The sequence below is a fragment of the Urocampus carinirostris genome, chromosome 1, assembly GCF_059441175.1.
Source record: "Urocampus carinirostris isolate Australia breed hairy pipefish chromosome 1, RoL_Ucar_1.0, whole genome shotgun sequence".
NCBI classification, from domain to species: Eukaryota; Metazoa; Chordata; class Actinopteri; order Syngnathiformes; family Syngnathidae; genus Urocampus; species Urocampus carinirostris.
The window spans coordinates 75,595,378-75,606,654 of record NC_142349.1 but is presented as its reverse complement, the minus strand read 5'-3'; the positions used below and the strand labels follow the sequence as shown (position 1 = coordinate 75,606,654).

General features: G+C 40.4%; 1 protein-coding gene across 2 annotated transcripts; it reads right to left on the bottom strand.

Annotated features, from left to right (window-relative positions):
* Nucleotides 1-4,748: 4,748 nt before the first annotated feature.
* Nucleotides 4,749-10,385, bottom strand: LOC148376954 (uncharacterized). Of its 2 annotated transcripts, XM_088352015.1 has the most exons (3): nucleotides 10,120-10,385; nucleotides 9,228-9,332; nucleotides 4,749-6,637 (listed from the first exon to the last, which is right to left on the bottom strand). In XM_088352015.1, the coding sequence occupies exon 3, from the start codon at nucleotides 6,594-6,596 to the stop codon at nucleotides 5,472-5,474; it is 1,125 nt and encodes a 374-aa protein (XP_088208141.1). In that variant the 5' UTR covers nucleotides 6,597-6,637; nucleotides 9,228-9,332; nucleotides 10,120-10,385; the 3' UTR covers nucleotides 4,749-5,471. The 2 variants fall into 2 exon arrangements, with proteins under 2 accessions (XP_088208141.1, XP_088208133.1); XM_088352007.1 differs by lacking the exon at nucleotides 9,228-9,332.
* Nucleotides 10,386-11,277: the final 892 nt, after the last annotated feature.

Here is an 11,277-nt window from a genome sequence, read left to right as displayed (position 1 = left end):
ATTTCCCTACGGGGATGAATCAAGTATCTATATCTATCCTCAGTATGTTCGATTGGTGACTTCTCTTGAGTCATTTCAAACTCTTCTTGCATTTAAATTGATGTTATAACTTTTTGAGTTGACTTGTAAAAGATGGCCTCTTTACAGGTGAGGTATTGCACCAAATTGGAATCTAGAAAACCAGGCCAACTGAAATAAGCTCAGCTTGATCTAGTCTGGCCTGATGGGTTGCACCTTTCCCGAGTCATATAAAAAACCAGGCTAACTGAAATAAGCTCAGCTTGATCTAGTCTGGCTTAATGGGTTGCACCTTTCCCGAGTCAGGATGAAAAGGCGTGGCTACGGCAAGCCATCTGTCGATAGTTGGGATATATGTGCTTTTACGGAATCATTAAATCAAACCTCGGGAACCTTCTCAGAATCCCGGATGTGGAACATGAGGTCCTGATAAAATTTTATGAATTTAAGGAAGAAAACGGAACACAAGCACTATTAATAAGGAAAGGACAAGTAATTTAGTGCACCGGTTCATTAAATCTTCATTCTATTTGACGTCAGAAACACAAATTTGAACATGGTCATGAATACATGATGGATTCATTGATCCCTCATTTTGGTGTCGGGCAATAACCCCTTAGGGTTTTTTTTTTTCAATTTGATTGTATGAATCTACAATATTTCTCTTATTATGTAAAACATAACCTTTATCTTCTTTGTTCCTTTATATTATGTCAATTATAACCTTATCTTTTTTGTTCCTTTATCTTCTTATTTTCTTTTATCCTCACTGTTAAGTGTGAAACTGGAGTGCCACGACCAATTTCGTAGTTACAATATGTTCAACCGACTTTGTAACAATGACAATAAAGGTATATTCTATTCTTTCATGTGGATTTCTTGATTTTCTATCACATGTAAGCGTATTTGAGGAGTTAATTAATGACTGGGTAATATTTGAAGATTGATTTTTTAAAGTGAATGTCGGGAGTTCATTTTGTTTATTTGATGATTTTAAAGTATTGAAGTGAAGGGCACAAGACAAATACGAGTTGTTCCTATCAGCCCAGTTTTAGGTTTCGGTGATCTCATCATCCTTTTGTGTCTTGATTTGTCTGCAACTTTAGTCCTAAAATGAAATGTATATGTTCTTATGCATAACTTTTGTTGAAATATAGTGGAAGCCCTCAAAGAGACTTGTGTATTTGTCGCCTTCTCATCAGCAAATCCAAACCGTTTCTTAACTTTTATTTCCATTTAAAAGGTTACTTTCTTGACCGTATTTGTTCTTGTATTCAACAGCAATTTTGTCACCCATTTTGGTTTCTCTTGTTTTAAGTTAAGTCCTGTTGGTTTGTTTGGCCCTTAATCATAAGGAGTCTCAAAAGGCTGCACAGATTATTACAAACCACAGACCATTATAACACCATCACCTGATACCGTTTGGCAGTTTGAACTGCGGATGCGAGTTGGATGATTTGCAACCCCTCGAGCATATATCTGTCAATTATTATTTACCACTGAACAATCGCTCCACTAAACAGATTTGGCCTGTAGATGGCGTAAATGCATCGTCGTTTAAAAAAAGAATCCAGAAGTCATTTCAGGCGAAACGCCAAGAATTAGATGAACGTGTTCAGGTCCTAAGGGAATTCCATTATCCTCTTGTAATCTTTCTTTGTAATCTTTCTCCACCTCGAATTGGAATTGATATTTTTCTATCAACCCATCCCTTTTCAAAGGGACAGTCTGTCATTTTTGGTGGCTCTAAGTCACAGGTGTGAAACAGGCGGCCCGCGGGCCAGATCAGGCCCGCTTAGGGATGGAATCCGGCCTGCGAGACAACACTCAGAGAATCACAAGAGAAAAACAAGCTGCAGGTTGAAATATGTCAACTTAATGTTGCCAAAGAAAGGTGCCTCAGACAAAGACACTGTACTTGTATTTCTCTCTCTCTCTCTCTCTTTTCTACCCCTTTCTCCCACTCTCTGTCTATCTCTTTCACTCTCTGTGTCTCTTTTTCTCTTCATTTGTTGCTCTATGTCTCTCTCTCCCTCTGTGTCTTTTTAACTCCTTTTGTTCTAACTTCCTTTTTTCCTTTTCTCTCTTTTATTTTTCTCTCTTCCTACCTTTTACGCTTTCTCTTCTTTTTTCTCTCCTTCTGTCTTTCTATTTCTCTTTGGATTTCTTTCTTCCGCTCCCTTTCTTTTCCTCCTCTCTCACGACTTCTCTTTTTATCTCTTGTTTCTCACGCTCTCTCTCTCTCTTTCTTTGTCCCGCCCTCTCTCCTTTTCCCTCCCTCTTTCTCTTATTTCTTTATCTCTCTTTTTCTTTCTCTTTCATCTACTAGTACGGCCCCCGACAGCTCTAAGTGGTACAACACTTTTTCCAATAAAAAGAGATGTTGGTTTTAAAATATCATACCAATGTTAAAATTCTCATATGTCCAGAAATTTGTATTTGTTTTACATAGTGGAATCCCTACCGATAAGTCGTCGCCATGTTTGGATACTATCTTGCTGCTCCGGCTCCTAAAGTGACCAAAATTCACTGTGTTTTAAATGTTGGAAAAATGGAGTGCACTGGTCATGGCTTCACGTAACAGATGACACGATCCGTTGGGCTGAAAACTTCCCACGGCAAGACAATGTACAAGTATTTCCGGTCTGACTCGAGAGAACTCAAAAGAAGCACGCCATCGCGGAATACTACCATGAAGAAATACTTTTGGTCCTCGTTCGGAGCAAAAGAAAGTCGCATTGGTAAGCTCTCAAATTTGGCATGAAACAGTTAAACAAAGTGAACCGTTTTCAAGGCAATAGAGAAAAACAACCACTGGAAAATAGATACAATAATAGTGACATTGTTAACCCAACACGAGAGGCAGATTCTTAAGAATATTTTATATCATTTGCACTTTGGGAATGTTTATCATATTTAAAAATCAACCCAAAAATCAAATTGGCTGACAACATTTTGAACAGCGGATTTAAGTCAAGTCCCATTTCTTTGTTTGGCCCTTCATCACAAAAATGTCTCAAGGGACTGCACAGGATTACAATGACACCATCGCCTGATCTTGAACCGACATGCAGGCGAGGAAAAACTCAAAACCCCAGCGTGAGGAAAAAGTGGTCATGCCCCTTCCAGGATGACCAGGGTGGAATAGATTTAGCATTGGGTAACGGTACACAAACATAGTAAACATCAATAAAAGAGAATAGGTAACATGTTGATTTTTTTCCCGGAAAGTGCATGATAGCAGCAACACCTGCAGTCTGGTTGATGCAGGCGTTGACATGCCTCAGTTCCAGGTCTGCTGACTCATCTTGAACTGTCCTTCTTCTCCGTCTCACCACCAGCCAGGCGGTCGGAAAAAGACAGGACAATACAAAATATGAGGTGGGCATCAATCATAAGCTATTGAATAGACGTGGGTCTTAAATCTAGATTTAAAACCTTCCACTGAGGCTGCAGATCTTATCTCCGGAGGCAGGGCATTCACCGGGCCCAGATGGAGAACGCTCTCAAGCCTGCAGACTTCTTCTTGGTTCTCTCAGTCACAAATAGACCGGCATTTTCAGAGCGGATGTTCCGTGCAGGAACATAGGGGGAATTCAAATCAGAGAGATAAGAGTCCATCAAACATTTGTATGTTAATAAGAGAACCGTAAAGTCACATCTTAAGTGGACAGGGAGCCAGTGCAGGTTAGCTCATTTAGGAGTGATATGGTAAAACTTTTTTTTTTCGGTCAACAGTCTAGCCGCTGCATTTTGAACCAGCTGCAAACTTTTGATGCTAGACATCGGGAGACCAGAGCGTAATACATGACAGTAATCAAGCCGAGAAGTCATAAACGCATGAATTAGAACCTCTGCATCTGACTGGGACAGCATCGAGCGAATCTTCACAATATTACGGAGGTGGTAGAAAGCTATTCTAGTAATATTTTCCACATGTAACTGAAACGACAAATTAGGATGAAATATAACACCTAGATTTTTGACCGAGTCACTATGGGTGATATTACAATTGTCGAGGTTCAGGGCGGTGTTTGAGAACAAATCACAACTATGAGTCGGACCAACAATCAACATTTCAGTTTTATTCCGAGTTAAGGCGTAAAAAAGGAAGTGACATCCATCTTTGTGTGTCAGTGAGGCAGGCCTCCAAATTTCTACAATTTAACGGAGTGGTTATCTCTAGTGGCAGATACAGTTTATTGTCATCTACATAGAAATGGCAACTAATATTATACTTGCGGATAATGTCACCAAGCGGAATCATATAGATACTAAAAAGAAGGGGGCCAAGTACAGAGCCCTGTTTAGAGGTCAGACTGTTTACATTTTTGAAATTTTTGGGGATCAATAATTTTGCTAGACATAAAATGAGATTGTCTGCCGACATCTCGATGCGATTGAATCTCAGCTCTTTTCTAGTGTTTTTTTTTATGTGTTGCCGTGTTCTTTCCCCGAACCTCAATAAAGTAAAACTAATAAAAGATTTAACTCATTTCATTCTATTAGAGATATGTCAAGCTATACAGGTTTGACTTCTTCTTGGCATTCATCTTTTTGAAATTCATTCTGGAAAAAAGGCCCAGATCCGAGGTCGGCAACCCAAACCAAAAGGACTATCGAGAGAGTGAGGAAATCATTCCAACCCTGGTTACACACATCTCAATAATAACGTTTTCCGTATCCTTACATAAGAAAAGAAAATACATGAGAAAAACAGACACCTTCAGCACTGTTCTTAAAATGATGTCGTCCATTTATTTTATTTTCATTTTATGAACAAGGTTGCAGTCAAGGACAAAAAGAACAATCAAACACAAGAACAAGGGCTGATGGGAAAAGATCAAGTGTATCTTTTGTCCCAATAACAACTTGGACACAATTATTACATGTTGAAAGCAAAAGATATCAACAAATGAACTCATGACATTTTCATTATTAGTCCAATAGAAATGCATCGAGTTGTTCTATCGCGTTGGGTCACAAAGTCACAATTCAAAGACGCTTAGAAGTCATACAAAATCATAAAGTCCGCATCAAAAGTCATCATACTTTGAGTACGGGTCAAAAATAAAGACATTGTATATTTATTGAATCCAAATCTTGTGAGGAGATCATCTCGGTTAAGTCAGAAACTCAGAAATGTGAGCATATTGACATGTGTACACAATAAATGCTACGAAAGTACCTAAGAAGAAAAGTCAATCGGGGAACTTACTAGGTAGTAGTCACTGCTATTATTCTTCATGACTATTCTACATACTTTATATAACCATTTGAGAAACAAGTTGCAACAGATGTACATTTTGTAAAAACAATTAAAAAACTTGCAAAATAATTAGATTCTGAGCGTAAGAATGACCTGAAAATCATTAGCCGCAAACAGGACAAGAAATTAGATTCTGACCCGCCTGGGTTCTTGTGTGGATATTTATTTCCGATTGCTGGGGGAATTATAAAACACAAACTGAAAAGGGGGAAGGTTTTTCACCAGTGTGGGTTCTGGCGTGGCTTTTCAAACTTCCTTTTTGAGTGAATTTTTTACCACAATCCGAGCAGGCAAAAGGTTTTTCACCAGTGTGGGTTCTTGTGTGGCTTTTCAAATTTCCTTTATGGATGAAATCTTTTCCACATACTGAGCAGGCAAAAGGTTTTTCACCAGTGTGGGTTCTTATGTGGGTTTTTAAGCTCGCTTTATGGCTGAATTTTTGGTCGCAAACTGAGCAGGCGAAAGGTTTTTCACCAGTGTGGGTTCTTGTGTGGCTTTTCAAATTTCCTTTATGGTTGAAGTTTTGACCGCAAACCAAGCAGGCAAAAGGCTTTTCACCAGTGTGGGTTCTTGTGTGGTTTTTCAAATTGACACTCTGGCTGAATCTTTGACCACAAACTAAGCAGGCAAACGGTTTTTCCCCTGTGTGCATTCTAGTGTGCATTTTTAACTTGTATCTATGGCCAAAATCGTGACCACAAATTGAGCAAGAATAGGGTTTCTCACCAGTGTGGATTCTTGCATGCTTTTCCAATTGTGATATTTGGGTATATTTTTTACCACAAACTGTGCAGGAATGGGTTTTACCAGTGTGGGTTCCTGTGTGAATTTTCAAGTGCCCTTTCTGTCTGAATGTTTTACCACAAACTGAACAAGCAAATGGTTTTTCTCCAGTGTGGACTATCATATGGGATTTTAGATGATCCTTGCGCCTAAAGGTTTTCCCACACTGCCAACATTTGTGATAAGCGTTATCACCTTCCGACTGTTTCTCGCCATCATTGTGTGCGGAGTCGGATGTGCCGTCATAGGTTGCCCTTAAGCTTTTGCTTGGAGACACCTTCTCCATGTTCTCTTCATGTTGATCTTGGGAAGTTAAAAATGCCCCAGTCACGGGAAACTCTCTCAAATCTTCCTCCTTTTTGACGTCAACATGCTCCACATCATTCTCCTCTTCTTCTTTGACGTCATCAGGCTCCAAGTCTTTTTGCTCCTTTCTAATGTCGACAGGCTTCAAATCCTCCTCCTCCTTTTTAATGACAAACGTCTTTAAAAACTCATCTTCCTCCTGTTTCACGCCAGGGAACATCGTCTCTTGTTGCCGAGGAAGAAGATTCTCTACAGTGACATCTGCAGGACACAAGACACACATCAATGTGTAGAATCTCTATTCACATACTATTTTTTGGGGTTTTTGCTGATTCACTACTTCACAGATTTTAAATGGAACGATTTCGTCTTTGTGGTCATTCATATCGTTGAATCGTGCATTGTGTTCAGCGGGGACAGATTAAGGAGGGTGCGACTGTCTTTCTGCACGGCCGTGATAGGCTGATGTGACTGTGTCCGCGAATCTGATAGGCTGGTGTAAGCAGTTCAACAGCGGACGGGCACCGCAACTGTTGTGGACTGTTTGGAGTCGGCTTGCATAAGGAACGCACTAGAGGGGAAATTCCAGTGTGTTTATCCCGAGAGTAAATGTCAGCGAATATTATCAATAATCGCCTTAAAAGAAAGACTGGCGTTCGTCCTGCCAAGATTTCGTCCGACCCAAAACAATTCTTGGAAGCCGACCTCAATCAGTTCTTGGAAGTTACATAAAGATTACAAAACGTCCTGTCTTGTGGCGTGCATGAACACGTGCGAAGAAGGTTCAATAAACGAACTCTCCCTCTTACGCTACGACTCCGCTGCACCTTGTTACATATTGTGGGGCATATTGGGCTGTTTCCACAATACAACCACTTTTAGGTGCTCATTACCATGGGCAGAAATTCATCAATTAAATGGGACTCTAAGGAAATTCAGAAGAGCGCGATTAAATGCCAGCAGGAGCTATGTGGATTGTTATCGCATCCATGAATTGACTCAGGTGGCATTGGAAGGGAACGCAATAGCCCGACAGCAAGTCCGGCTAGCTGCTAATGGTATATTTGGGACTCCTATTTTAATCATCTCAAAAATTGGCCTCAATTAGAGGTCATCCTATGCTCGCGCACCGGCCGCCCTCTAAATTGCTTTCTCACCGTGAAAGGAAAATCCCTCAAACTATGCTTTACTTTTGGATTATGACAATAAAAACATGAATCGAACTGCAATTATGTGTAGATCTCTGATTGTTATTTTGTTACGACCGTGAGTCGCTAGTGATGCTACTTCGTGGGGTTTCACTTTTCGTGGGTTGTTCTTTTCCCATAAACAGCAAAAACCCAAGGATCTCTGTGTCTGCAAAAAAATATTGTCGTTTTTTTCCCTTTCCCCCTAAAAGCTTTATACTCCATGGTTCCCCTGGAGTGTTACGCAGAATCTAGTTGTCATGTACACTACGTTGTTATCAATGACAATAAAGACAATTCATCAAAAGGCATGACCGGAATGAACCTGTGTAGAGCTTCACAATAAAAAACTATTGTAAGGTTGGCAGCAATGAAAGGGTTTCTTTTGATTTAATTTTGCTGGCACAATTCATTTGTAGAATTGTTTTAAGAGCAAGATGTTGTGTTTAAAGATGAAATGTGCAAAGGACTGAAAAGCAATTCATCTGGGTGAGACCGACAGGCTGCCATCATCAAAAATCACTGATTGATCATGACTTAACCTTTAACCTCTTCCAGATGGCAGCGCGCGAGTGCAGCGGCTTCAGGCTCTCCAGTTAATCTTTTCACTTTCAGTGTTCTTTTATCTCTCATCTTTTCTTCTTTGTTTTCTTTTATCCTCACTGTTAAATGTGATACTGGAGTGCCACATCCAAATTTTTTGCATTTTGTAACAATGATGATAAAGGTATATTCTATTACGTTTCAATTTCTTGAAATAGTTGATTTCTAATCAATTGGCCTAAAAAAAAAAAAAAAATCTTGATTGTACATCGAACATCATTCTCTTCCATAATTCTTCGCGGCTTCTAATTGCAGTAGTGAAATAGAAAGGCGGCTGATTGGGGCATAGAAAATCAAAGTGGGTTTCTGTGCCCCACTTATTAGTATTTGCTTTCTCCGTTTGGTTCATGTTGTATGGAACGTTTCTTGTGTTTTTTTCTAACAAAGCGCTCGATGACGTCCGACTGTAGAGCGATTGATTGGTGCCAGATTTTTCCGTGTCGATTGCAAAATGGGAGACGGATTCATACTCCGGGGACAGCATGCTCCGTTTGCAGCCGAGTACCAGTGGGAAGTGAGAAAAAGTGAGATCGTTTCAAAGGGTTATTTTGGTGCATTGAGGCTCTTTAAGCATTATGGCTTGCCAAGCCCTGATTTAACAGATGTGGACAGAGTGGTTGTTGGAATGATATACATATATTTATCCTACAGTAGACATTAATGTTATAAGTGTTCTCAGCCCTTTTTGTAGAGTTTTCAGTTTGTAAGCTGTTCTTCAAGGCCACGAGTTGTTTTTTGTACAGTCTGTCTCTTTATCTCCCATACCAATGGGTGCAACTTGCCCTGGAATAATCTGTGTCATAATATTCCTTTTATGCATGCAATAACTCAAGTTGTTTTTCACCGAAAGTCTCGAAAGAAGAGAGGAGGTGTCCAAACAGAAACCAGCAGTGATCATCGGGCGGAAAGCAAGGCGTGCGAAAGAAGATTAATTAACTCTGCGTAGCAACAGTTAGAATCTCAACCAGTTAGATAGAACCCCTACCTTTAGAGAAGTTGAGACTTATGTACGATAGGGCGAATCCTAATAAAAAGAGGAGAGAGATCGAAGAGTGGTGTACCTGTCCTAATGCACCTGTAGGGGGCGATGACGCTTCAGATGACAACGCAGCTGCTGTGTCGATTTGTTATTTTTGTTTGTTTACCGCGCGGTTCGTCGAGTCAGACTGCCGAAAAGCAAAGCAAGTATTTCAAGCGTTTTCAAGCGCTTCGCAATCAATTCAAGCGCTTCCCTCACCTTGAAAGCAATATTAAAATTCGAGCATTTTACCGAATGTCAAGCACCCGTACCAAACCTGTCTAAGTCATCGATTTCCCCCCATGGCATGTTTGTTTATTTAGATGTCCTTGTCATTTGCCATTTAAAGAAAACATTTAGGGAGTGCACCATCTAGCGGGTCCATGTGGCATTACACTCGTCAAGTGAAGTCCTATTTATTTGTTTGGCCCTTCATCACAAAATGTCTCAAAGGACCGCACAGGTTCCAATGACACCATCCCCTGATCTTCAACCAACACTCTTTATGAGCTTAGCATAGTTTAGCCCTTGTGTTGACTCGAAGGCCGACTGAGAAAATCCGACGATATGAACATTTAGGTTTCAAATGTATTACCAGAATATTTCATCTGTACTTTTTGAAAGTCAACAGGTATTTGAACAAGAAATTATGATATATAGTACTAGCAACTTTAGGTTTTTTCCCGCACAAAAAAATGCATATATAGGGAGAACGAATGGCGACTAAAACACTGATCTTTTGAATCGGGCGATTGATTTTTATGAAAGTCGAATTGCTATTTTGTCCGATTTGGTCTCAACGCCGACCCAAATGATTCACCCTCAAAAGAGCCGCACCAATAATATGAAATAGAAATCTAAGATTTGCGGTGCAATGGAATTGAAGAGCAGACAATAAGATTATAGAAAAGATTGTAGAAATGAAAGTGACCAACCTGTTCGCAGCTGCATGCTAATGCTAGCTTGGTTTAGCCGTGGATCTTCTCGCTCGTTCTCTTCTTCAAGCTTCTCTTCGAAATTTACTTCCCCCCTCTCGCACATTTTAGCCACCTTTTAATCACAGCATTGACTCTTTTGTAGAGTTAAATGGAGTTAAATTGTGCACAAGAGAGGAGCGGAACGCCACGAGCCCACAAACAATGGCAGCTGATGTGTGGTCGTAGTCTTCTTCTCGGTGGGCGTCCACCATCTCTTTGGTGCAACAGCGCCCCCTGTGATGTCGTCGGCGAACGAAACGGATTTATGAGACGGTGTTATGCCGAGAAATGCATCCCTGCCGAGATTTGCATCCCCTAGCTATTTTAACAGCTTTACCTTGTTTTATCTCACTTTCATATTACTTTTCGGGAATGTCATGGCGAACATATAACCAAAACCACTTGGTCTTGCATTTGTTGGGAATGTAATGGAACATGCACACCATATATAAATCGCTTTTGAGCAGGTAACATGTTTATTTGGCCTTTTTCTATTCAAATCGCTCGTATTGAAACTGTTATGCACTCTAACGTAAAGCTTTTTTCAGCATAATAAGCTTTACGGTAGAGTGCATAACAGTTCGGGACGGGAGAACTGGTTCTCTTTGTCCCGCCCTCTCTCCTTTTCCCTCCCTCTTTCTCTTTTTTCTTTATCCCTCTTTTTCTTTCTCTTGAATCTACTCGTCCGGCCCCCGACAGAATGTTTGTCCTATGGTGTGGCCCCCGAGTTCAAAGGAGTTTGAGAGCCTTGCATCATAATGTCTATGTATACACAAGAGATGGTTGAAAAGTACTGTACCGTAATTTCCGCACTATAAGGCGCACCTAAAAGCCTTTATTTTTTTCAAAAGCTGACCATGCGCCTTATAATACAGTGCGCCTTATATATAAATCAACATTAATTCGCAAAGTCTTCCAACTAACTTGCAGCCGCCGACTCGATTTCCCCCCGAACGCCAAGTAGCCCGCGGTGTATGCTGGGATTTATTTACCGGCGTTTCATTGGCTAACCAATGTGTCAATCATCATTTGATTCGATCGCTATTGGCTAAAGTTATTCGGAGGTAAAGGGGACGGATCCTTTTTATTTTTAGCATAGGCTAAAGTGGCAAAAGA

Excerpts from the sequence above, each read along its gene's own strand:
- LOC148376954 (XM_088352007.1), bottom strand. The coding sequence starts at position 10,225 with ATGTGCGAGAGGGGGGAAGTAAATTTCGAAGAGAAGCTTGAAGAAGAG. Across the intron at positions 6,638-10,119 it reads TAGCATGCAGCTGCGAACAG|ATGTCACTGTAGAGAATCTT; the intron begins GTTGGTCACTTT and ends TGTGTCCTGCAG.